This window comes from Platalea leucorodia (assembly GCF_965183815.1).
Source record: "Platalea leucorodia genome assembly, chromosome: 2".
NCBI classification, from domain to species: Eukaryota; Metazoa; Chordata; class Aves; order Pelecaniformes; family Threskiornithidae; genus Platalea; species Platalea leucorodia.
Genome location: NC_138824.1, coordinates 56,316,800 through 56,344,636, shown reverse-complemented (window position 1 = coordinate 56,344,636; position 27,837 = coordinate 56,316,800). Strand labels below are relative to the sequence as shown.

Below are 27,837 nucleotides of genomic sequence, written 5' to 3'. Positions count from 1 at the left end.
CTTGTATTTTACCTCCCCTCTAACCATTAGTAATACACATAAAAGTCCATAAAGTGTTGATTTCTGTCTATTACAACCAAAGAAAAATGTATGAGATGTTTGGCTTGGGAAATCAGTTTTCAGTCTGCTATAACATACTATTTGTGATAAGTGGAGTCCGGCATTGCACACTCCTGTTATAAGTTCACAATATATCTGTGTGCTGCAGTCTAGCAAAATACAAATAGCTGCAAAAGGCTGGAGGAAACTAATTGCCAGCAAAGTATAACACATATGTTTCTTTGGATAGTGAGAATTACTATTTGCAATTAATTCAGAAATTACCAAAGCAGAAATTACCAGTTTCTCTGTTGGTATCCACATTTGTGCACAACTAACTTTGTTTCTGAAAAGACATTTTATGGTCTACAGTCAGTTGCACAAAAGGACCCTCTCACTCTGTAGTGTGGTGATATATTATAATGTGTGGTGATATATTATAAAATCCATTATTTATGGAAACTTAGAACTTGTTGGTTACACTCATATTAACAATGCAAGAATTCATCACAGTGTAACACCTTCCAGGCAGGTAGTCAGTCATCGTTGTTACTGTCATGTTACTTGGAAGCATCTAAATGAGCATGGTTTATGCACTGCAAGCGGGGACAGAAGCCCTGCTACCAACTTTTAAACCACGTTTTTTCTTTTAATATCATGTCAAAATGCTAAAGTGCAGAGGATGTCTATATAGTCACTATCTTTCTTTAGCATTAACAAGAACATTAAGAATTCACTTTTCCTTCTGCACAGATTCATGCACAGGCAGGCGAAATGAAATGTGATCTATCTTTCAGCAGAAAGAGCAGTGTTGATGTATTTCCTGCTTAGATTCATCTTCCAGAGGCTGATAATACAGACTTTCTGTATATTGGAGGCCCCCCCCCCCGTCTTTATTGAGCAGAGGCTAAAACATCAAATGGGAGGAAGGGGATTTTAATCCAGATTTACAAGGAGGAATTGCCATTGAATAAAACTTGTGCAGCCTCTGAAAGAACTATTTTTGTTGGAGACTAGCTATCCTTCTAGGTACCTGATGATACCACAATGATGAGTATGATTAGATGTATGATTAGAACTATCTACCGATATATTTTGTAGACCAAAATCTCCTTTGTGTGCATTTGATTCATAGACCCTAACTCCAAAGCCCAGCAATACGGTTACATTAGACAGCTACAAATTGAAGGTCTGAGCTAATCACCCAGATACTCTTCATACTCAGCGGGGAGAAATGGGTAATTCAGAGGGTAATTCAGATTCTTGTCATCTCCAAATGAGTATCTTAAGCAAGGTCTGGATGTGCCTAATTCTCTCCATCAATTAATAAAGGAATGAGGTGATAGGCCAGACTTTGATAGAAACACAAAAAGCCAGGGCAAATAAATCCCACTTCATCTTAGTCTGGTTTGATATGGCACAGATGTGCAAATCTTAGCCTACACATCCTGCTTTTCTTTACCCTAATAGCCAAGCTCAGGAATCACATAATTTGTCAATGTACAACAACCCAAGAACCATGAGTATGCCATTTCTTCATCTTATTGTATGCAGATGAGTCTAGTAATCAGTAGTGGATCCTGCCTATGTGTTTTGTATTCCCCACCTCTGTAACAGGGATACATGATACCGTTCATATCCCTAAGACATTCCTGGAAATGAGATGATGACCCTCAGTGGGTTTTCACACCCACCAGGTAAAGAAGTTCTACCAGTACTAACAAGTATATTTTTAGAAGATGCTCAAGCAGGCACTGTGTTCAATGAGACAGGCAACACATCACTATTCAGGCAAGACAGACACTGCGTCGTAATCAAGACACTGCAATTTTTTGGACAACTAATTAAGGTAGAGAGCTGTCTTTCCTGTTACTGTTGGAAGATGGTCTTTCCTTGCTCATACTAAGCAGGGTCTGAACAGCAGGCAGACCCATTCCCCTTGAAGACAGAGGCAAGCACTGTAATAAAGATCTTTCTTAGTAACCGCCTCATGTGCATTAGGAACGCAACGCATCAGATCCCGCAGCATGCAGAACCATTCAGCTGGGGTATGGAATAATATCGCTGTTTTTAAAAACAGGACTCTGGCAGGTCTCCCAGGAGGGTTCTGACAGCCACCATCATTCATCTGCCTTTGCCACCTGAAACTGGTATTATCCATGAGGGAAAAAGTGATCGCGCAGACTTAAACTTAGATATTGCTGTGACATGGAAACTGAGAATAAACAAAACCTGACACTAAGCAAACACCTATTTTTGGAGAACCAAGCAAATCCTAAATCTGACACTAAATGACCACGACGAATGTTGTAAAACATATTTATTCATTGCGTGTCTGGTACCCAGACAGCTAATAAGAAACAGGACTCTCTTTAAACACACAAACCCTAAAACTGGAGGAGCTGTACACCTTATGTTTTACAGGAGTTATCTGCTGATTAACATCACACAGGGTGAAATGGCACGTCCGACAGCACAGCATCTAAGGGTTGCAGAGGGAGCAGCCTGTGGGAAGTCAGTGGGCTTCTAACACACCTGCATGAGCCTGTCATCTTCAGTGTTAAGACTGTGACCAATACATCCTGAGCTTTGAAGTCTTTTACAGGCTCCTTGCTTGCATCTTTCCCTACGGCCTCTGTACGCAGAAGGCGTTTGAAAAATTGATCTCAGTATTTTAAACCCTCTAAGATTTATACCTACTGGATTTTATTCTGGGGCCTCTTGAGAAATAAAATGTTGAAAATAAACATCCTATCTCAGGAGAACTGTGCTATCACTGCATATATTTAACATTTCTAGACTCTGGACTAAATGGATTCTAACAGAACTGAAACATAAACTCCACTTTCAGGAGTGCCCCAGAGGATTCCCTGGGCAATTCAGATCAATGTCTTCATAGTTTACTGTCCTGTTAATTTTAGTCTTCTATAGCTAAAATGCAAAGCAGATTCTTTTTTTTTTTTTGAATCATGTTTTCTACTTCATGTAGTTTTGGAGCACTGGGAAGGAATTGTTCACAACGGGTTTGTTAGGGTACTATTGCATTTTTTTATTGTAATAAAAATCATTACACAATGTAATAAAAAAAATTAAAAATATGACTGAATGGACACTTAAAATACATCCCACTTTATTCCTAAAAAAAAAAAATGTTTCAGGGTCTTTTGCTCATGGAAACCAAGACTTTATTTACTTTTATTTTAAGGAAAGCAGGAGGAAAGATAAAAGAACATTTTCCTACAAAGTGTGACCCAATATATACCCCTCCCCAGGGTAAAGAGCATGAAAGGTTTTCTTTTTCAGACTGGGTGCATGCTCACCCACTTATCTATGCAGCCACTATACTGTACTTGAATGTAAATCACTCGCAAAATGCCACGGCCAATTTCTCAGTTGCCTATCTCCATAGTATGCATGTGCATTATGTATTATATGGTTAATAGTGCATCAGCTCCCTTGTGGAAAATCAAGAAAGCTTCCATGTCCTCCTGCAGAAAAATGTGGAATTATTTTATACACGTCCAGCCGGGTCAGGCTGCAGTATGTTCTCGGGAGGAATTCCAGCTGAATTAAGGCAGCACGGTGCTGTACAGTGGTGCGGTGGATACAGAGGTACTTGAGGCAGCTCAAACGCAGGAGGTAGTATGGCTATATCAGCACGGTGCTCTCTGTAGACTAATTAGTCCTGCTAAGAAGCAGGATATAATAGTCCCAAGCTAAACGGTTTGAGGTACTTCACAAGTGAGATGATGCATATCTGTGTGGTGCTGTGTTCCTGCCTTTCCCCTGGGCTGTGCTAAACCCTGCTGAGGAGGCCTTCTGTCTGAAACCAGGGACCTCTAACATTCACAAAAACTCACGAAGCTGGAAAGCTTAAGGGAATCTACTTTATCAAGCTCCCACAGAGAAGCTCAGGGGTTTGCCGAAGGTTGGACAGCAAGACAGAGGCAATTCTAGGGAGACGACAGCCCAGGAAGGCCTGGAGCTTGTTTCCATTGCTCCAGTGCTATCTCAAGGCACAGGACTCAGAGCTGAATGCCATCGTAGTGTCTGCATTGCTGCACATGCATATACGGGGTCTGAGACCATGGGGATGCTTACACCAGCTTTTAGCTCACTGAGGGAATACATACGCTTCTTTCTGTGGGTGAGGCATCATCCTTGAAGTGAGAGAAGAATACTGGAAGGAACCAGCAGCTCTGGGCACTGGGCGGAATTACATCAGCCAGAATGTAAAATTACAGAAAGAACTGCTAGCATTTTAGCCTACAAGACATACACAAGGTAAAGATGGTGAAGATGAAACTTAAAGAAGTGTTTTGCCCAGCATTGTACAAAGACAAATGGGAATGAAGGTGAAGAATAAGAATACCAAAGCTTACACCATGTTGCATTGTCCTCCAGATAGTCCTCTGGGAAGCAAGAGGGAAACAGATTCAGGGAACAGAAAAACAAAACAAAACAAAACAAAATAAACCACAGGTTATACCAAACAGGCAACCACAGAGAAGATAACGAGTCTTTATAAGCAGTCTATTTTAAATGAGAAAATGCTCTACAGAAGCAGCTGAGCTCAGTGGTTAAAATTATTTATTTTCTGACAGTATTTATCTTACTGAACTTCAGGTGTAATTACTAAATGCATAACTCAAGGTTGTTACTTTTTGGCACTTCGTAGTAGAGGGATAGGGAATGATTTCTCTGAGCTGTTTAAATGTGTACTTTAGGATGAGATGAATCATGCTTTAGAAATATTTGATCTCAATTCAGTTGCCTAAACCTATGTTTAGACAACTGAACAAAGACTTTTACTTCTCTCTGTTAACAGGAAAAACTACAGTCATCTAGATTTAAAATCTAGATAGCTGGTTACAGGTGTCTACACTATAGATCTCTATATTGAATCAGAAAAGTCCTCATTTGTGCTTCTGTTACAGTTAGTAGAGAAATAGGATGGAATCCAGTTACCTAAATATGGGCATAGAAAATGAGTTTAGTAGCTCTGAGGTATTCCATCTTATTTCCAGCCAAGTCTACTGTAACTTTGCTTTCACATTTGGACATCTTGAAGACCATAGGCATCTCAAATAGCATTAGGTGACCATGTTTATGTAGCTGAATTCCACCCGGAGGGACCTGCAGAGAAAAGCTGGGGCTCAGTTCTGTTCTCCCACTTGGATGCTACACAGTAGGCATCCTCTACGGTGTCCTACCCAGCCTTCAACTGCCAGCCCAGGAGGGCATGGGCATCCCAAACGATTGTCCTATCTGCCAGCTCAATCAGGTGTCTTAGATACTCCAAGGCATCTCAGTGTTGCATACCTACAAGTGGATACCTCAGTTGAGCCTTTCATTTCCCAATCTGTGAGAGGTGTCTGTGGCAGATGGGGTGAATCACTCTCCAAGGATGTGTGTCTCTCTCCATTGACTTCAGAAAGAGCCTGACTTTTAGGCCCTGTGCTGTAAACACGTGATTGAATTGCCCGAGCATAGGTATCTTGAATTCCTTGAGATGCTGCAGCGTATTCTACCTGGCTCCCCACCGCTCTCCAGAATTATATTGGTCTCCTCTAGTCCTGTGTCATATCTGCCAGTCCCATGTTTTAGATACTCTGGGGTGTCTCAGATGGTGCTTTACGTCTATGCTTAGACAACTCTCTCAAGCTCTATGTAACTTCCTAAATACATCTGATGCATTTTAAACCAGCTATACCACTGCTTTTGGGGGAGAGTCAAAATTTTTTTCACATTTCTCACAATTTACTTTGATCTATTTCTTGTTTATTAAGCCTTAGTGGTTATAGCTATGACAACAACACAGGGCAACTGCTCTCCCCCTTGGAATGGAATAGCTGGATTCATCACACAAGTTCAGGCAAGGATGAAGGAGCACTTTCTCAGAAGGGTTCAGTACCTGGTGATTTCAGTGTAGGCTTCTTATGAGGGCTACTTTGTGCAACATACCTGATAAAATATGCTCACCTCAATTAAGCTTTTAAATATGAGCAGTTTATGAGGGATATGAGCAGGAGTAAAAAAAATTGGTTCAGATATGCTACATGTCTGTATAAGATCGAGAGGCAGAGGAAATATTTTCTAAACTTGGTCTCTTCTGAGGACATGCTGTCAAAGACAGATGAAAGCAGAATTGCTTGTCACTTCTTTTGAGGTTTACATAGCTGCATGTTTGGACTTTGCAATGACAATTTAAAGTTAAGTGGTCTGACAGTGTTTTATGAATACAAACTCCAGAACAGACTTCTAAAAGCACTAATGTAAGACTGAACAGTCAGCTGACTCACAAGGAAAGATTTGTTTCTTTTATCTATAATAATCAAAAGGGGCTTTAACTGTTTGACACTACTATCAAAATACTAATATTGCTGTACGTTTGTATTAAGCAAGCAATAGAAAATGATCAGCGTGCAGACTGGAAAACTGCTGTGGGTGGGATTCTCCTTACGTCCTTTTGCGTTGCAAGGGTTAGGAGGGTCTAACTGAAGCTGGTCCTGCAGGCTCTGTCTATAGTTAATGAAGAGAGATACGTGATTCAGGGAATGATTCAGCACATTAAACGCTAAGGATCTAATGTAGGCAGGTTGAATGGTGTTCCTGCGAGGCAGGAGTGCAGCATTTATATCCTTCTGGATAAAATTACCCAAGTTGGTGTGAGATGCAGGCAGTGACCTTTCTCAAGTGCTGCTAAGGGATTACAGCTCTGAAACGCCTTCTGCTTTAATCCACAAAAACAGCCTTTCCTGGCTCCAGCTGAGGTTGGTGGCCATCTCTAACCTGAGGGACTACTGGTCTCAATCCAAAAGGAGATAACACATGCATCACTGCCATTTGGAGATGGATTTGATACCAACACTCATCGTTAACGGGCCATGAATAGTTATTATTTTAAATATCACCAGCAAGAAAAACAAATAGGTATTTGGCCTGGACACTTTTTAAAGTAACAGCAGCAATGCTAAGCTCTTTGTTTTTTCTGAAATAATGCGCGAACGAATCTAGCTACATCATATGGAGACAAGCTCCCTTTTGAAGGTCTACAAGTTATTATGAGTTATAGAGGATTATCTGCATTGGCAATTTACATTAGTTACAGCCTTTAAAGGCCGGCAGCATATGACACATCTCTGCTTTATTCAGGATGCTGCCCAGTATTTCGTAAGCTTGTAGTTTAAAAAAGATATTAATGTGTTTAGAAGTATTCTCCTTATGTGAACATGGAAGGTCTCTTAAACCTGTCTTTTTATTGCACAAATGCTCGAACTGTCCTTACGAAATAAGAGTAATCCAAGCTGAACTGTGCTACCAGCCTTCCTTTTTACGCGCTTCCTCCCACTTCCTCTGTTTGCAGCCTTTAGCTTTGTCCGGAGCATGACTGAAACCTCCAGGCTTTGGTGACCTTTCACTTTACTTTGGCCAATTCTAGATCAAGATCCAGGCCTCTGCACTGAGCAATACACAAGGACTGGTTCTTTGAATCTAAAGTGAAAGGGTAAAATTAAGAACCTGTCAAATAAGAATTGACTATTACCAGCCAGATTTTTAGCCTGAGATGCTACACTGGGTTATGAATCTGCTGTGGCAGAAAGACCTAAGTCTACAATGGAGGTAAACTTCTTTTCTGCTTCTCCTTTTAGGATAACCAGGCTCCACTATTTCCAGAAGAGCAGAGACCTAACAAACACTTCTCTTTGCTGCAGGGTAATGCCATGTCCTGACTAGAAATGCCATGTTATTTTTTTAGTTGAATTGCAATGAAGATTGACAGAATACAGTACATAGAGAGAATACAGCATAGATAGAGGCAGTTGGAAAGACTTGGCACTGTGGAAGACTGCTGTGATCGTCCAAGGAATTTGCTGAATGATGGTGTCAAGGAGATACCCAGGTCCTTATCTGAATTAGTTTATTTGGGTTCCTGCTCAGCGATTTAAGCTGCATATTGGAGAAACCCCTAGACATTTTAGGCTCGTGATCAGAACCATAGCAAGACATTTTGGTGCCCTAGTGGAGCCAGCACCTGCCTGGTACCCAGCGGGAGTGTAGCTCATCGAAACCTCATATCCCCAACTAACGGTGGCTGTTTCCAGCTGAGCACTCCTCTCCCCTCACTCTGGCTACAGCCCTGAGCACGAGTCTCTTTGGCAAGACAGACGAATGCTGTGCAAGTGTCCAGCAATAAGCTCAGCAAGCAGAGGGTATGAGATACAGTCTGTTTTGATTCACACGCTTTACAACTCTTTAATTTTGCTCATTGGCTTTACCTCGAGATGATTGCTGAGACAGTATAAACAGCTATAATAATTAGCTCACTATAAATCTATAGATGTATAAATAGTAGGAACATCGAAGTCTGAAATGTGAATCCAATGACTGGTAGTAAAGAAAATAATCCTATGTTAAAGCCTTGTTTTCAAAATGATTGAATAAATAAAGCAAGATTAATGATCATTGAAGTTTTAGCTCATAAAAGTCAATTTTTGAGATGGATGGAAACAAAGCAGTGGTAATTTTATAATTAAGTAAAGAAGTAGAACAAATCAATGTGCCTTTGCAAGTGTATATGCTAAAGAACTAGCTGCTAAAAATTGCTTTAATACATAAAAACATTTTTAATAAAATAAAAAAATATAAAACATTGCTGTCCATCACTTTTCAAAGAGAATTTATACTGCAAAGTACCTGTCATGACTCATCTGTTTTTTGGCCTGCAGGAAAGAGCTTATTCTCTTCCAACATTTCTAATACATAAAAACTGAGTCTTATTGTTCTCCTACAATGCAATTCTGTACCATTTCCAATGGAGAAAAAAAGATTTACTGAATGCTGGAACAGCTGGCATAGAAACTATATAGAGTGATTATGAAATTACTAAAAAAAATTGTCAGGAGATTATCACTCTTCTATATTACCAAGCCATTTCTACTAATTTGAAAATGAAATATATTTTGACTTACCAGCCTATCCAAACTTGTGCCAGCAGCAGTTGTAGGTCGCTCCTCTGGGTTATATGGTCTAAACCGGGTATTGAAATTTTCAGGGACAGAACGGGAAGATCTCAGGGCAGGTGCTGGTTTAGGTTGGCCACATCCTTGGAAAACCTGAAAAAGGCATGTAGGTTATATGACAATCACAGAAGAAGGGAAGCTAGTATTTTACAGCTGCTTTATTCTTGCTTTCATATATTTGAAACCAGCTTTGATTGAAATTTTGATAATAGTGAATTGAGCACTTGCCCTGCATTAAAACTCAGATTAATAATTAAGCATTATTAATTACTCAATGAAAGTATAAAAACACACTGGGACCTTAAAAAATACTTAATTTAGGAAGGTGATTACTCTAAGAAGTTAACATCTGAAAGCATTTTAATTGTTATCTTTCGAGGAAGAGAATTGCTATCTTTCCAGGAAGAGAAATGAGCTAAAGGAAGTCCTTTGTGACAGGACTTAGTTGGTAATTGTTTTAGTTTTTGTTATTATGTGGTATTTACCCAGAATCACAGCTCATTCATAATCCCTACACACAGCTCTTCCTACCTGGTAATTTCGTTTGTAGTGTCAGAGAAAAGGTCAATGGTGAAATAGTCTTATAACTGGATTACTTTCTTATTCCCTAGCAAGCCTCGCCCTAGAAGAGGGGTGAGGCATATTGAGTGGGCAAGAGTGAGAATTATTTTCTGCTAGTGTGTTTGTTTTCTAGGTACAAAAAATAATGTTCAGGGTTATGAAATTTTTCATATACTTCCATTTGGAAAACAGTTTCAGTAGCATACATCTCGTGGATACTAAAGGACACAGAGGACACTTTCGAGTACTGGATATCAAGTATATATCCCAGAGGAACTCTCACAGAAGTTGCTCAGCTGAAAGGAGGTAGGATATTCACGGAGTTAAATTTTTCAAGCGCTCTGATGAAGTAGAATCCTACTGTTTGCCTTCATACCAACTTTTTCAGTTTTGGAATCATCTTGCTTTTTTGTGACCATTGTATTTTGACTGTTTCAACATTTTGCCTCCGTTCAGAAGAAAAAAAAAAAAATGTTGGAATTCCTTGTAAGATATATTTTACAAAACCCTAGTGCCAGAAACAAACTATCTGTCTGAATGAGCTTTGCGGAGGTAAAAACTCTTATGCAGGTGCTGTGTTTTGTTTGTAAGACCAGATTATTCCTTTTTGTGTGGCAGATAACAGCTATGTTGTGAGCCAGCGATCAAAAAGACTCATGTTTCACTTTTAGACTTTTAGATTTTCCACCTTGAGTGATTCTCTCTGAAGTAGCCATGGATGTTGTGACTTTTTCTGCTTTCAGGGTACATTACAACTGGCTTTTAGTTAGGTTTCCTGATGTTAATTCAGAGGCCCCAAATGATTCAAAATTTGCTGAAAGAAACTGATTCATACTAAATTTATGTCCAATCATCAGGTCTGTTTTGGCTCAAAGTCAGCAAGTCAGCTGTTGTACGGCCATTGGGATTTTTGATTTATGAGTGGAATACTGCTTGGTCTGGTTTGAGAATATCCGTAAGATTTTTTTAATAATTTCTAGCCTCCCTAGTTATGAAGACTATTGGACAATAAATTCATTTAATCAAACAGGAAAGATGATTTTAGCTTGTAAAGTTCTAAATTTTTCAGCAGGAAAGAATCTTATTTTTCCTCTGTGAAACAAATTTGACTAAAAGATTAATGTTCAGGATTTATACATGATTGTGTATGATACTGTACATTTTAAAGGGCCAAATATGTATGTTGGGGGCATCAGTTATACTTACAAAATTTTACCTATATTTCTTCTGACTGAAGATAAATTATGTGCAGAAAACTTAATCGTTTATTTAGATATCTATGAAATCCCATTTAGTCAATTAGGCAATCAGGTACTTGCTCACAAAGATGAGTGACGATTATCCAAAACATGCAACTTGACACTCAGGGGAAAGGAAAGTGAGGGTACTGAGCGTTCTCCTTAAATTTCATAGTGTGTGACTGTTAGGCTGCTTGTATGACCATGTGGAGTAACTGCGAGTCTACATAATTTATTTATATTTCATTTTCCTTATGACATACTGAAAAAACCCCAACATAGACTTTGTGGCATTTAGCTTCATACAAATAGTTGTAGCAAGTAGTTTTATATGAACAAATTTACATACAGCCAGACAATAACAGAGATGGAAATTAGATAATAATTTTTACATCACAGAAGAAGAAATAATTTACTTTTTAAATGACCTGGCAGAAATGCAGTAAGGATCCAATATTCAGTAACTAAACTTTGAGTGCAAGAGGGACATTTTCTAATTTGCATCCAGGTATTAACTGACAGAACAGAAAATGTAAAGCTGATACCTGAAATTAACAAATGCTTCCTAAGAAGCAGCACATGAAATACTTTCTTCACAATGCTACTCAGAGATACCGAACAATTTCTGGAAAAATATTCAGGTGTTTCATTACGCATGCCGTGAACTGGCAGCATAAATCCACTCTCTTTAAAAAATTGCATTTTATATATAATAGGTGCAGTCCGTTTCATCTGAATTTAGAGAAGGGATTCCATTTGAAATTAAGAAACCCGTATTTAGGTGTGTACATGTAGGTGCCTGTATTTAAGCTAAACATCTAAGCTCCCATTTTAGACATGGAGATCAAAAGCTCCCTTCAGTTGCTCTCACATCAGCATGTATAATGGTTTGTGATGTCCTGGGATATCTGAGTTATCTGTTAAGACTGTCTTAACACAAGACCATTCCCCATGGAACTGCAGCTAAAGCTCAAACGGGATATCTTAGGGTGTCACGAAGAGCACCAGACCTCTGTGGTCAGGGATATGAACCAAACCATGACATCAAGTCAACAGAGCCAGAGAAGAATTATATCTATCGAGCTGACTAAATGGAGGTATTTACTTCAGGTCTGGGAAGTAGATACTGTAAAAAAAGAGGCCTTTTCCCAGGAGAACTCGAGGTTTTGAATCTCAGCAGATAAGAGTTTGCTCTCGATGAAGCCTTGAGTCATACTATTATTTAGACATGTGCTAGCGTTCAGTGTTTCCTATTGAGTGTCTCTATATGACTCTGCTCCATTGACTCTCTCATCTTCAGATAGAATAGCATTGATTTTTTCCTGAAATGCCATTATATTTTTCCTGCACAGGGCTATGGAAAGAACACAGATAAATGAAGAGGTTTTGTTCATATGAAACTCTGGGGCTATTTTAAGAAGAACACTGGATGTAGTTTTATGAAGATTTCCTCCTTATAAATAATGCATAGGTAGTCTGCTATGTCATGGAGCTCATTCATCCTTTTAGCTGAAGTAACTGCCGAAAAGGAACATACATCTATAGGTTAAAATGGCACATCCGTCAGCTCAGATAAAAGTAGATTTAAGACTTACTAAGGGGAGACTCAGTTATGGGATAGCCTTTACGAAAGTGGAAAAATCTTGGCATGGCAGCCAAATGACACTTAAGGCAACCAAACACGTCTGTATAGAACCAGGCTGTTTAAAATGCAGAAAATAGTCCTGCATGTTGTGTTTTTAGTAGCAATGAAGAAAAAATTATGCTGATGCAACCAGATTAGAATTTTCTTCATTTTGAAGAAAAATGGATGTTAATACACCTTTTCTGCTGGTTTTTGAGTTTTCCTCCACTTGTTGTGAAGGAGCAATCTCTGCAGATGTCAACTACTAAATGTTCATATTGTTAAAATGGAACAGATGTAGGATTTACTCTTTGACTTGAAGCAGGAATCAAAAGTAATGGTACTGACAGCCTTATGGGAAGATTGTGAAGGCCCTCAAAACACTTTTGTTTTGGCCAGGATTGAAATGAGCATTTGTATGTTACGACTCTCTGAATATAACTCCCTGAATTGCCTCAGGGAGAATGAGAATAAGAATAAGGTAAATGTATGCTATAACTAAGTCTTGGATATGAACTGAGCTATGGGAAACAATATAAAGAATATGAAACTTTTACCTGAGAAATAATCAAGCTGTTGCTGAGCACTGAGTTTGGCACTATAATGTTCAAATACCAAAGAGGCATCACTGGCGAATGACAAAGAGATTTTAATAATGAAGATAATGTGTCTCAGACATTATCAGGAGAAACCCAAGCTAAATCTATTGCAACCTGGCTTCTACCAGAGGCAACCTTCAGGGAACACCACTGAAGTCTGGGTAGACCCAGACTACAAAGCATACTCTTAAAAAGTGCTGATGTCTTGGGAGGCATCTCAGACAGCCCAGCCTGATTATTTTTGCACTCTGTGTGGTTTAGTTTGCAAAAGGTACTCTGTCAGAATGGCCGCAGGTGTTAGATGATGAAGCTATGGAAGTTGGTTTTGATGATTTTCAGGCCTTGCCTTTTTTTGGAGGAGGGAAATTCGGCTCTGATTCAGAGGACGTAGATTCCTCTAGCAGAAAGGCCTTGGGGTTTGACTTTCTAGACCATTGCTCCTTTTTGAAAAGCATCTCCAGATATTGCAGCTGTCAGAAATGTGACTTTCCCTGAGGCAAAATAAGGACCTCATGTGTCTGTTGTTCAGGGACATAACAACCACACAAGGTGAGCAGTGTATGAAGCCTCGAGATTTGTGGTCAGACTTTCCAGACAGCCAATGCTGAATATAGACCGCAGAGAAATAGCAAGAAAACAGAGACAGATTCCAGCCTCAGGATGAAGTGGAGGCTCTTAACATAATACTAGTGCCTGGTTAATGTGAACTGTGCTAAAAGAATCAACCGCAATCAGCACACAAACAAGAAAAGTTAATGGCCTAGGAACAGAGATGCTCCATTTTATGCAGTGACAGGGATATGGCTGAGTCTGTATGTCCTTGGTCGGAAGTATAAAGATAGAAGAGGTACATGTGGCACCTCTATCATTCTCTGTCTTGATATTGATGTGCACCCATCAAGAGTGGAAGACAGAGGGTTTGTGTCTTCTAAGGAAATGAAAGACAAGGTGTGAACTCAAGCAATAAGCCCTGACTGTCTGCACTGATTAATTGTTAACTCATTGGCTTTTTCTTGGACTGCTCCAACTTGCTCTTGGCAGAATGAAACAGCTCCAGAGAAGGTAGCTCTCAGCAGTATAGAAATGAATCAGGCTGTGACACTTTGGCCTCAAGCTCAGGCACTGGTCCTTGTCCCCCTTTTATTTATTAGTATAAGTAATGATGAAGACTATTTCTCAGAAGAATAGTGCTGAACAGAAGATGCATATTTATAGGAAAAATATATTGGACAAAACCTTCAGTACTACATCAGGTGAAGAATGGAGGGACAAACCATAAAAATGGAGACTTAGGAAGTTCACGATGTATTTTTCTGCTGATGTCCAAAATCGAAGACTTCATCATTCACATAACAGCATGCATTCTTATTTTTATACGCTTATTATGTTGTAAAGTGTACATTGTTGCTCACTTAATTTTGCCTCCATATGCACACTAATGTACAGTCAACATGTTACATCAAACATACTTCTATTTTTCTCAAATAAATTTCAATATATGATTGCAGCTGGTATAATACAAAATATAATTTTGCGATACAAAGACAAATTGATCATGCAATTTAATGCAAATGACGTCTGTAATAGGGCAACTTTATATAAATATTTGAAACAGGAGAGGGATGGATTTTGGATTAAAGGAACTCTGGGTCTTCTGCCCGCAAAGAGGATGAGATTAGTGAGAGATCCTTGAGGAAGAAACTGTTAATTTTCATTTGTTCCACTCCTTTTAAAAGAGAAACAGCATTATACAAAATGGCCCCAAATTCTACTGAACACAGCATAGAGCCTCCTCCCAGACATCAACCAGATTTTTAGGTAGAAAAAGCTGCACGTTAGTGGTGAAGAATAATCTCCATGTATGTGGGTGTTGCAGGCAGAACATTATTAGTGCATCATCATTTTCCCATTGTAAAAATGTGCTGACTGACTTCTGAAAAGAGCTGTGATTCCTAGTGACCACATTTTCAGTGGGTACAGCCAAATGCAAGACACAAGAAAAGAGAAGAGAAGAGTTTGAAGAAAGAGAAAATAGCGTGATTTCGGCACCCCGCGTGAAGCTTTCTGAGCGGCGTCTCAGAATAACTGACAAGCGTGGCTTTTCTCCTACATTAGGTCTGCAATTGCATTCCATGCACCCCATTACATCCGGCAAGGTATCTGTCATTTTCACTGAAGCTCTAAGTGGTCAGTATGTATAAGCGGGAAAAATTAGACGACAGATGACTGATTCGAAGTCCGCTCATATATCATCTCTACAGATCTGACATGACAGAGGAGAACACAGCACTAAACCCAAAGTCTTTGCTTTCTTATATTTTTCTTTAAGAATAAAGCATTTCCATGTGTTAGGACCTGAAAAAAGATGGATATAACCTAGGAAAACAAGGAAATGACATTTCAGGGGAATAATGGTCTACACAGAAATATACAAAGGCCCCTCAAGGATAGACAGCTCTGTTATCTATGAAAATATAATAAAATAAATTTCAGTGATGTGATTTGGTTTCTGTTTCTCAAGATTTCAAAAAATATTGGCTAAGGTTTCTCTTAGAAGAACAACTTTACATTGCAAATGGAATTGCTGTGATTTATTAATCTTTACAGCAAATAAAATATTTCTGAGGGACAGGAGAAAGAGTCTGCTCTGCTACAAGCGAGTAGTGAGATGAGCTTGTGCCAAGGTGATGTCATTGGACTCTGGCAGGGGACGCAGCTTCCCGACTAATGGAAAAACTGTTGAGAACCGAGCAAGTAAAAAGGAAAATGAAATACACCTGAGCCTTGGGTGAGTTTTCAGTGAAAATATTTTTTGTTTCTTTTTTTGAGGTAAGGGCTGGATTTGCGTTAATTCCCAAAATATTTGAGAGAATTTGGCCGTTAAACACCTTGATCACTGCTGCCAGAACAAAGTCTCATCGCGCAGGATGTAGACTGCTTTTAAAATCTGAGTAACTTCATGTAGATTGAAAGTAAAAAGCATCTTGAAGGAAATCCTTAGCAACCTGCAGCACTGGGGCCATAAAAAGCATCTAATTTTGGGTTGGCAGGAAGAATATTAACCTCAGCCTCCTGCCTTTTGTCCCCACATTTTTCCCAGCTATGGCAGCTTCCTTCCAAGCAATGGAAATTCACTGGCTTGGACAGCAGTCTAGCCAGCACCTAACTGACCCCTGGGAGATCAATGGGATGTAGAAGCTCCTAATGCAGAGAATGTGGCAAACTGTTGACTTTAGATTTTGAGCCGCAGTGCACTGACGAATATTATGGGAAAGGTGTTAATTGTTGACTATTGGCTCAACAGCACCTGCTACTGAATTTGAAGGATCTTATTAACATGAGGTTCAGAGGTGGTGGTGATCTGCGTATACACACACACTAAAAATGGAAAGGAGGAAGCTGGTATCATTAACTCTGTTTATCTTTGCATCAGAATCCAGACAAAACTCTATCAAACTGCAGTCTGGTAATCAGAGGCTGTCCAATGTAATGATATTTCCCTTGAGTGGCTATTAAAGGAGGTTAAATGGAACATTTTGTGTATTCACCTCAGACACATTGTACTTCAGTCTGACCTAGACAGATCAAAATGTGTTTGGAAGTTAATATGGAGAATCACAGACGAGACGCTAGCAGAAGCTACCAAATGTACTCTGCATGATATCGCTTACAGAGTTACCACCAATTTTCAGCACTCTGTTTTCCTTAAATCTCTTACAGATATTAATTTGGAGTTTACTAAATGGCAACTTTCTCCTTGCCACTCCCTCTTGAAAACTTCGAGACTGTTTAACTGGATGAAGGATTCATTCAAAGGCAGTCTGGTGAACTGTCAAATGAGAAAAAGCAGTTTCTAGTGGTCTGGACAATCTTTCTTAAAGTCTGAACAGAAAAATGGTGGAGATGTTTTTCCCCCTGCTTGTGACATTCAGCAACAGAGAAGGCGCGACTCACACAGTACCTTTGCTGACACCTGCATGCTGTTTTCTTGCATGTTCATGATGGCTTCAGAAATCTTGACATCAATAGGATCCATGACTGATTCAATGTTGAATGGTCCCTCTAATCTCTCCGCTACCAGAAGCATAGCATCTGTTAAAACACAAAGCAGCCATTCCCTTAAAGAAGGGATACCTTCGGTGCCTCAGGCAGACCAGCGTCGCCAGCCGGAGGCACGGATACCGAGCGCTCCCGAGCAGGAGCCTGTGGGGACGTGTGGCAGCGGGACTGTGAAGCCTGCAGGGCAGCTTCCCAGCTGTCAAAATTATCTTCCTCTACCACGGCCACCCCAGAAAGAGGAATAAAGACTGTAAAAGTTAGATCAATAACAGTTGCCATAGAATCATTGAGCTTGGGGTAAAATTATTTTACACTGCATCGCACCACTCAAAGCAGCTAGTGCTCTGGAGTGTACTTATGTAGTCTCCTTCTCGAGAAAAAGCAGGATGATAGAAATGAATCCCTGGGGTATGTTCTTAAGAGTTTGTGTGAGATGATGAAAACTTTGATATATCAGGGTGTTATAATTAAAGCAGCTGTTCTTTCTGACCTTAATGATCTCATTTTCTTGCAATATGAACAGCAGATGAATATTGGATTTCTGCCATAGCGTACAGGTATAAACCATGTTTGCCTTGCTACATTTTCAAAACATGGTTGAAAGTTTTATGCAGAAAAATATATTCTTTGTATGTCTTGGATTTTAAAAACAATTGTTTGCTTAATTTACATTAAAGCCCCTCTCCAAAATAATTATATCTATTTGAGTTCATTAACAAGCAAAACCCAAGCAACTGAACAGAAATTAAGAACAGTAAAAAAGGTTTTGCCATACGTCACATATGCTTGTCTACGCACAAAGATTCATCACGATTTCTGTGCCAACAGTCATGCAATAAACTGGATTTATACTATACCTTTGAACATCATATTTGATCCTTGTCTCATGTTAGCATTTAAAATTTTCAGCATCTAATTAGCTTTAAACAGATGCCACTTGCAATTTTAACATGATAAACAAAAATCTTCACATGCTGTCTTCTTTATCCCTCAGTCTTAGGCTCCAAAAGGTACTGACCAGACTTCCTTCCAAAACAGACCCCACGCGTGCTTTGCTGTCCTAAGCACCCGTCCCACGGCAGCTGTGTGGAGAAGGCACGGAGGACCCCATGGCCCCAACGGCCATTTTAGCTCCGCACTTGGCTGGGGAGTCCCGGGCTTCTTTCCAGCCTGCGTAGCCACCTTCTCCCTCCCCACAGAAGCATGTGTGCGTGGATGCATGGGAGGAAGAGGCTGGTGCCGCAACCTAGCAGCTGAGACGCAGACTCCCATGCACAGCCGGACCTGAGGGCTACAATGTGTTGTTTATATGCAGTCAATGCATGCCTCTAAATCCCACTGAAACTGAAATTACTTGGCATGTAGTACCTAAGCACTTTTGCAAATTTGGGTCTAATATTTCACAGTACTTTTAGGCTAGAGAGAGTGTAATGCCAGTTATTTGGAGTGGGGTGTATAACACTTGTTGCTAACTGTGAGAACTGGCGAGAGGATAGGAATTGTTTCAAACAGAGGTGTTATTTTGGCTGTACATTATTTTAAAATTCTTTAGTTTAAACCCTTTCCAGTGGGAAACTTGGTGAAAACAGCACCTAGCTCTGATAGAAGAAACAAAACAGTTTTTGTACACACAAAGATACATACACACACATGCACACGCATACGCTTAAAGATTCCTGCAATAAATTACCAATTTTTCCACATGCAAAGAGAATTTGTAAGTGTGGACTAGTATAAAGGATCTTCTTCCTCACACATTCAGAATGACACTTTATGAGCAATGTGATCAGTCTAAATCCTAGCTGCCACAACCAGGACGAGGCACTGTCAGGGCACAGGTCTTGGTGGCTGGATTATGGTGGTTTAGTTCAGGATTAGGATTAACATTAGGGTTAATGCATTAACAGTCACAAGGTGTTTTTTATTTCTTTTGTAGGAGTAGCTGACAGCTTAAGTTAAGGACAGGTGCTTCTTTGTAGGAGCACACTTTAGTTTGGGAACTAGCAGGTTGGACAAGTCTAGTGCTAAGCTCAAGTACATGTTTTGGATAAGGGACTGTGTTGAAGCAGAGTACAGTAAATAGCTAATTGCTGGAGACCATGAGAACGGGTGGTGGCTTGAGTCTACTTGCTGTTTCTTCTGATGGCATGCCGCACTAGTTCTAAATTGAATCTTGAAGTCAAATCTCAGCTACGTGGCAGAAAAGTGCATCATCCTTAACTGAACGAGAACCAAAGCTTTAATTGTAAGAACAGCCTTTCCTCAAGCAAAGTGCCTTCAACTTCAAAATTAATAGTTCTAGGATATGCAAACTAAAGATCTGTTCCTGGCTTAGCTAGTTTGTATCTTTAGAAAAAACATCCTTTAGTTCATCAGCTTCTATTTTCTGAACTTTAACCCTATCCATTGACTTAGTCTTTCCTTAGTCTTTGTACTGGAAGTGGGCAGCCACTGCAAAATGTGGGTAATTCCTGGCTGCCAAAGGTCTCCGTGAGCTTTTTGCTATGTTGAGATTCCTTGTTTGATATAGTATGGTATAGGTCTGATGGTGGGTTCAAGACCTTGGTTTCAAGTTAAGGTTAGAGTCAAGTTTATGTTTTGATCACATGGGCTATATCTTTATGCTAAAAAAAGGGAAAGAAAAGAAAAAAAAAAAGAATAGAGAGCAAAATCAAGCAGTAGATCTCAGGCTGTCCACATTCTTTAATTGCTATCTCCTTCTCTGGCTTGGAATGACCCTGGACCATTCCAGGCAGCTATTCACAACACAAATCTGCGGAGAAGCTAGCCTGAAGCAGTGAGGCTGTGAGCCAACAGTATCACTTGACACTGAAGCCCTGTCATCTTTTATTTAGTTAGCACTACAGGGATACGGCTAGGGACCAGTGGTTTAAGGGAAAAGTTTAATTTGAAATATCCACACCTTTACTGATGACAGGTACATCCTTGTATCAGCAGTCTGTATTTTTGTTTTGGAGCTAGAATGTGGGACAGGACTAGCGTTAAACTAGGGGCCTATACAGGGACATATTTGAAGAGGCAGAGTCTGAGAAATGGATTACATGTTGGGATGAGAGAGGCTTGAAGGGCTAAGATAAAACAGGTTCCTCCTGCAACATTATTTCTGAGGCTGAAAGAAGTTGTGTTTCCAGTTAAGGCTCATTTTAGGGCTCAGCTCAGACTAGAAGTCTTGGGCAATTACACAGTTCAGATGAGCTCTCGCAGAAATGGAAAACTAATGTTGTTTGAGGACTCTTTTTATCTTCTTCAGTTTCAGCAGGTGTGTGGGGCCATGGCTGATTTAGCACTGACTAGACCGCTGGGTTACTCCTGTCTCCTTCTGGTAAGAGTACAAGCTCAGTCAAGCAAAAAAGGATGAGCAAGTGACGCTTCTATGAACTCCAAAATTATTTTCTTAGCCTCTGTCTGACTGAGCTCTTCCTTTTACCCTTTCTCTAACCATCACGCTGTCCCTAATATTGTCAGACCTATCCAGATGATATCTGACAGCCCTAGCCTGAGAGAAACCTTGAAGAGCAAGGCAGTCATACAATTGTGAGCGTCAGACCCCTTGGGAACATAATCACTACTGTAGTTAACTAGCTTCTATCTACTGTTTTTTGGAGTTAGTTCTCAGATTAAAATTCAGACTGAATTTCCTATCCTTAACATTGATCTCTAGAAAAAAAAAACAAAACCAACACAGTGTGTTGTCTTAAGGCGAATTCCTCCCTTGGAAAATATTTCCTCAGCTCATTAGGTTGCATCCTCTTGTTTGCCAACCCTAACCCCCACTGCAGTGCTAAACCTTATTATTCACTCGCACAATTCTATATGTACACATACAATATATACACACCAGGTATCCTATGCAATTGAATGAAATAAAAGCTGTTTGGTTGGATATAGTGAAAATCAGATGAAATTTAGTGATCTGAGATTTATGACAGGACAGTCAAAATGATGTAATGGTCCCTCGCAGACGGTAGCTCTTCAAATCTATAATCATGTAACAACAAATACAACACTGTTGTCCCAAGTCTCTTTCTTCTCCTAAAAATGTTATGAATATTATTACAGGAGAAGCTGGCAGGCTTTCAAAATGAAGTTAAGAAAATCTATATGCCTCAGTCTTGAAATCTTAATTCTCAAGAACAGAGCCTTGAACTCAAAGAAAGCTTAATTCAGTTCAGTGGGACTCTGTGCGGGTTTAATAATTTCTCAACCAGCTCAAATAGTAGATATTGGGAGCTTAATTATTGTTTGTGCTATAAAAATCTGAGAACTGATTGATTCATTGACTACCTGTTTTTTATGCTGTTAAAACACCTGGACTGTATTGTTCAATTACGTATGTTCTTTATTTTTACCTCTTTCGCATTTTTCAAAATCTGCTTTGCTTAGGCTAAGTACACGTCTTCCCTCTCCATATACCACAGCGCTTGGCAGAAAGCTGGAATCTAGCTGCCAGGTGAGTGGATCAGGAACTCAGTTTAGGTAAGTCATTCTTGCGTTGCGGGTTTGTCAGCGACTCGGAAACAATAAACATGACTAATTGCTCGCTTGAGGACATGGGCTTGCAAAACAGCCCCGAGAAAGTGCAGAGCATATGGCATACTAGATTCACTGTCAGTGCCACTGCTCTCAGCCTCTCCTGCTAGATGCACGTTGCTCAAAACAGGAGTGGGGACCTTCTTGATGCAGTGAAAAAACCAAGTCTACTGGAGTCCCAGGGTGTAGTCCCAGGGGCCCCAAAATGTCTCTGCTGGCTGAGCACAGCAGCTCTGTTTAACTACTTTATATTCGCTTGTTCACACCAAGAAATACCATAGATATCTGACAGTGTCTCTTAGAAGGACATTGTTTCATTTTAAGCAATATATATGAAAGAGATCCTGCAGAAATGTTTGGTTTACTTCATGGATTTTTTTTTTTTACATTTTAATGAGACGTACAGGACAAAGCCGATCACCATGCTAAATGATTTATTGTATAACAAATATTCAGAAGGCCATTTGTGAATTTCAAGACACAATGATATTTTGTAAACCCTGATCATCTCCAGGCAAAATAATGGATAGACTAATGACATAAACAGACAAGAATCCGCCTCTGTTTCCTAGGAACTGCATCAAGCCACTGTCTTTTTGACTTCTCTTGATACCGAAAGTGATCTCTGCCTGTTCATGTTGCATTTCCTTCAGGGCAGGTTTCCAGAAAGCTTCCTAGTAAATCCCGGATTGAAACAAAAGGAGCAGGGACAAGGACACGGATTTATGAGACATCTGACAAGTAAAAAAACCCCAAAACTAGACTGAAATATGAAGTTGCTGTAAAAACAATCAGTGCCTCCTTTTTCTTGCCACCTTTCTATCAAGAAAATGTAAGGAGGGTCTGACAGGGAAGACTCGGGGAGCTGACAGGAAAGACTCGGGGAGCTGATAAGGGAAGGCATTTTTTGAGTCTGTGTAAGTTTGGGTGTAACATCAGTTTCTCCTTTCACGCACACTTTGTTGTTCTTGTACTTTCAAATTATCAGTGAGATTTCAAAAGTAGCTGAGCTTTCCCCAGGGAATTCAGAAAAGCATCTGTGGATGAAGTCTCTAAAAACGTTGTTTCTTCAGGGAGACAAAGAACGGTAAAATACTAAATTGCATGTCTTTCACAAAATCTTAAGGTATATTCTGTTTTGGGAAAAAAGGGAGGAAGATCTTATCTTAAATTTCCTATCGGGAGGTTTCTATTTTTTCTAGTCCCATATATGTGGTCTAACACTTACTTGTGAAGAACTGTTAACTGCTAGTTCACATAGTTGCTTGTGAAAGAATGCAAGGATAAATCTTTATTTGGGAAGCTTCAAAGGATTAGTGTACAGACAAGTCCATGGATTGCAGAAGAGGAGAGATGAATCAGTTGTAAACAGACTGAGCAACTTATTGTAGTTGACTATGACCTTGAGAGTGGCAACGACTGTTTTGGCAAAGGATATAACTGTTAATATGCTGGGCTGCAAAGCGGTGCTCATTTGGTAGCTTCCCAACCTTCTGACCAAGGGGGAGGGGAGGCAGGAGTTTGGGTTGTATTTACTACGTCATGTAGGCAAAACTCAGTGAGTTTTCCATCATGACACTAAATAGAAATAGTGGTCATAAAATCTTAAGAGTGTTAGATGGTAAATTAACGAAACAAAAGAAAAAATAAAAATTGGAAAGTGAAATATGGGTACATATTGACTTTTTAGAAATATAACCGTGGAAATACATCCCTGTAATACTTTGCCAAAACTTTTACTGCTAGATTATGATTTACTAAAAAAATTCAAGAGGAGGAAAGTAAAACTCCACCTCATGCTTAATGAGGTGCTAAGAACTCCTTTCTCAGGAAGTCAGAGCAAGGCATGGCAGTGATGCCAAAACTGCTGTTTTTCTTAGGGTCCACAGTCCCCTTTTCACATTATTATTCATATGAGAACGCTGTATGGTTCTGTTCTGATGAGGCTTAATTGACAGATTTCCTCTCTGACTATCATTAAGCTCCACATATATATAGGCATAATAATATTATAGTTCTCTACATCCTGCTCTTTTTTTTGGGGGGGGGGGAAGGTACTTTTCTTAAAACTCATGCTTGCACCTATGTAATGGGGAATCTCAATATTCCTTATTTGAACATTCAGTTATCAATATCCAGTTAAGCTTATCTGTTAAGGTATGCAGGCAAATGACTAGTCCTTGCCTGAGGCTTAGGTAAGTGAGCAAAACATGAGAAACTGCTGGAAAAGGCGTGAGACTTTCCTGGAGGTAACCAGTAACAGAGTAGGCAGCTGAACAAAAGTCACAGCGCCATAAGAACGTCAGGATTTCACAGACAGTTAGCAAAACAGGGGGCAATGGGGAAAAAGCACCTGGGGTGAGTTGTTTACATAGGAGAAAACAAGGGCAAAGAAAAAGATGGATTAAGGTGAGCTAGGAAACAAGCATGGGAAAATGGTGAGGACATATGAAAGAGGCCATCCATGTGGAAGTCCTGCTTGTCAGCAAATTTGCTGGCTGCCTGATCACTGCAGTCTGCTCTATATTCTTATTGAACTCTATTCCTAACCATTTTCTGGTTGAGAATAACAGTGTGGGTGTGCAGCATATTCTCCGCGTGTGTGTGTGCATAATGTCCTGCTAGCAAACTTCAAGCTGGACTACCTGGCAAGCAGGGGGAGACCAGCAGCTGGAAACACCCAAGGTCTAAGCTGGACACTTGGTGAAGGGTCTAGGTCTGGGTGCAGAGTCTGGATGGTCCTGAGGTCCAGGGAGCTGGCTCAAGATGTGTGTGCATGTGTGAATAAAGGCGTCTGCATGCATTCCTCTAGCAAACTGCCAGATCGTCCAGAATCCCATCCTGATCTGTGCGGCGGAGCTGTTTTCTGAGAAAACATCAGCAATGTGCACGGCAAAAGTCGGACCCTATACAAACTTCAGGTCAGTCTGAAATGCTTTCTAAACCTTAACTATACTTCACGGCAGTCTGACAGGGATCCGTTCACCCTCTCAGCCCTTCTGAGCCAATCGTTTCTGTAGCTCTTCCTACAGCATGGTGTTCTTCAAAGGAGTAGTGAAGAAGAAAGCAGTCCTGAAGGTGCCTACCTTTACACAGTACAACCAAGATGTGGGAGACTCATTTCAGGTTTTTTGCCTGCTCTGAGGAGGGTCAAAATTTCACCTGCTAGAAAAACACCCTAACCACCTCTGCTATTCTTACGTGCCTGATGACTCTCCTTTCAAAGCTGTTTCTATGGAATACTTAGCTATTCACCTGCACAGAAAGATTGTCTCTGTCTTAGCGTTTAAGGCACACAGTCATGTAGCGGTGAATCTGGTTTTCTGGCTTATGCTTGTAGGGCTGATGCCCAAAGGCTGATGTAATGAAAAGTACATCCTAAGTTCTTGCGGGAGGGACTGGAATCCGCTGGAATCCGGAATTGTCCCTGCCAGGTTAACTACCAATTAATTAAAAAGGCAAACTTTAAAAATGTGTGTAGATCATCAGATCTAGTTATTTATTATCTATGTTTAATTTAAGTTGTAAGAATTTGCAGATTTAAGAATTATAATGTGTTTTTTGATATTTCTGATCAGCTATGTAGCCATGTTGATTGATGACAATATCACCCTTCTCTCGAAAAAGGAAAAAAAGAATTGTCAACAGTATGAATAAGCTAAAGTTTTCCATACCCAATTCTGTAATAATGGAGAATTTTTTATCACTCCTGCTGGGTTTGTCTCTAACCATCTCTTTTATGTAGAGCACCTCAAGAAATCAGTTTAATATCATGTACAATGTATGTATGAAAAAGTTATTGACATGCAGGTGTCATCTTATTGCAGCTGATAGCAACAAAATGAATTTTCTAGGGTGAAATGCAGGTTCACTAGATTTTTTTGAGCATTTCACATAGCGTACATTTTTCTTCCACATATTGAGAAAGATGACCATATTAAAATGATTTTGCTGCTTTGTCTTTCTATAACTTTGAGCAATTCTAAATAATTTAGTGCGCTGTTACTAGATTATATCTTATTTTTGTTCACGTATGCAAAAAGAAAGTAGCAAAGACTAAGCAAAATGGTAATCCTTGTCTACTATTATTATTTTTCCACTGCGCTATGGGAGCTGAATGCAAGATGTTCTTCTGAACTTTTAGCAAATGTTATTGCCAAATGTTGTTGAGGATTCTGTCTGAATGTTTGGCATGAATCCATTAATAAAATGCAATACATTTATAAAATCTTTGTCTTTTTGCTTTTTCCATATGCCAAGAGATGTTTAAAGAGTCTCATCATCAGTCACAGAAAATGTTAGTAAATAAAATAACCCTCATCGATGCATGCATGTATGCCACCTGCTATAGTCCATTCTTTAAATTTGTATTAACACAGACTAGCGTGCATAATTCTTTCAAGGTATGAGGGGTTTGGAACACTGAAAAAAGTCCATCTTTCTGACTCTTCTTTGATGAGATATGCTCAAATGGTTGAAGACAGCAAATCATAGCCTGAAATTTCGTATTTAATGTATCCTTTCCTCAGCAAAAAGCTCCTGAGTATACAGCTTGCATTATCTTGGTACAGTCACAGGCGTTAAAACCTCAGACATGTTTTCAGTCATTCCACTGCCCATGCAGAGTTACCACCCACAGTACACATTCCCTAGTGATCTGTCAAGCCAAATTTTAAAATAGCTTAGTTATGTTCTTCCCACTTTTTTGAAGAAAGCTATTTCATTGTCTACTGTACATCACTATTGGAATATTCATCCAGTTATGTGGTGTATTTTTTCTGCTGCTTAATTTCACTCAACTATTTCTAACAGGCTACCTCATATCATCTTAATCAGCCCTATTCTTTTCTTGGTTTTTACATCCCTCAGATATTTGTAGAGATCTATTATACCCTCCTTTAGTTTGTGCTAGGTCACACTTTCCATGCTAATTTTTTTTACTCTGTTTTCATAAGTGATTTCCTCAGATCTTTTGCTGTTTTCTTTATTTACTTTAAAAGAGCTCTCTGGTATTGTTGTGTCTAGAACTAATTAAACTTTTAAAGTTGGCTCTCATTAGTACTGTTTTGGTCCATATGTCTGACTCAGAAAACTGTCTCTGGATTCCCTTGATGTATCTGATTTCCTTAACCTCTTCATCACAACTGATTTATAACTCATATTTCCCATGTCAATCCTGACATATCTTTTCAAGTGTCTCCTCATATTCAGAATTTGCAGTTATTATATTTTCTGCACTGGTTTTTATTTCATTCCCTACTTGTATTTCTAAATTTTGTGCAGCAGGACTTTTTCCAACCTTGACAGAATTTATGATACACTTTTGAAAACATAACTAATGAGCTGTCCATTATCTCTTCTTGAGAAGTGATACATATTTTACTTTTATAAGCAGTTTGTTTCAAGAAACTGTTTGGTTATTTCAAGAATAACTTCACCCTTTAGCAGCATCTAATCTACACATAATCTTTCTATTAATAAGTGTGGTGACATCTATGACTTTAATGTCTTCTTCTGTAAAAACCCAGTTTAAACCTAACAGACTTGCCATTCTTACTGACAGTTTACTGAGAATTACTTACGGAAGGACATTGGTCCTCGTCCTATTTTTTCTTTTCCTTGAATATTTTTTTTTCTGTTCCATAGTCTCTCTACTGCTGTATGTAGTGCATCTTCAGTGCTGCATTAAGATTATCAATGAATTTTTAGCCACTCTGAGCTAGAAGGGTCCAGTGGATGGCCACCTAGATGATGAGAGGGTTGGAGAACTTGACAAATAAAGAAAGGCTGAATGAACTGGGTTTGTTCAGCTTACAAAGAGCATGCTCAGGGAGATCTCATCAGTCTTCAGTGCCTACAGGGTAGGTACAGAGAAGATGGGGAAACTGTCTTCACGTGGATGTGGAGTGGCAGGACAAGACACAATGGGCACAGGTTTTTGTTTGGCAGTAAGAAAAAAAAATCACCACGTGAACAATTAAACCCTGGAATAGGTCAGCCAGGGATGTGGTGGAATCTGTCTCGCTGAAAATATTCAGACTTGGCTTGGCAGAGTCCTGAAAAACCCAGCCTAAGGCGCTGCCTTCAACTGAAGGTTAGACACTAGAGGCTCTCCACAGGTCCCTTCCTGACCCAGACTTTTC

At 39.6% G+C, this 27,837-nt stretch overlaps 1 protein-coding gene across 1 annotated transcript in view; it reads right to left on the bottom strand.

Annotated features, from left to right (window-relative positions):
• GPC6 (glypican 6) overlaps positions 1-27,837 on the bottom strand; it is a gene marked incomplete at both ends in the record, with an annotated part of 769,154 nt that overhangs the window by 51,975 nt on the left and 689,342 nt on the right. Inside the window, 3 exons of the mRNA XM_082304914.1 lie at positions 4,422-4,451; positions 9,012-9,155; positions 17,046-17,176. Coding sequence (XP_082161040.1) covers positions 4,422-4,451; positions 9,012-9,155; positions 17,046-17,176 — 305 coding nt within the window. The remainder of the gene's footprint in view (positions 1-4,421; positions 4,452-9,011; positions 9,156-17,045; positions 17,177-27,837) is intronic.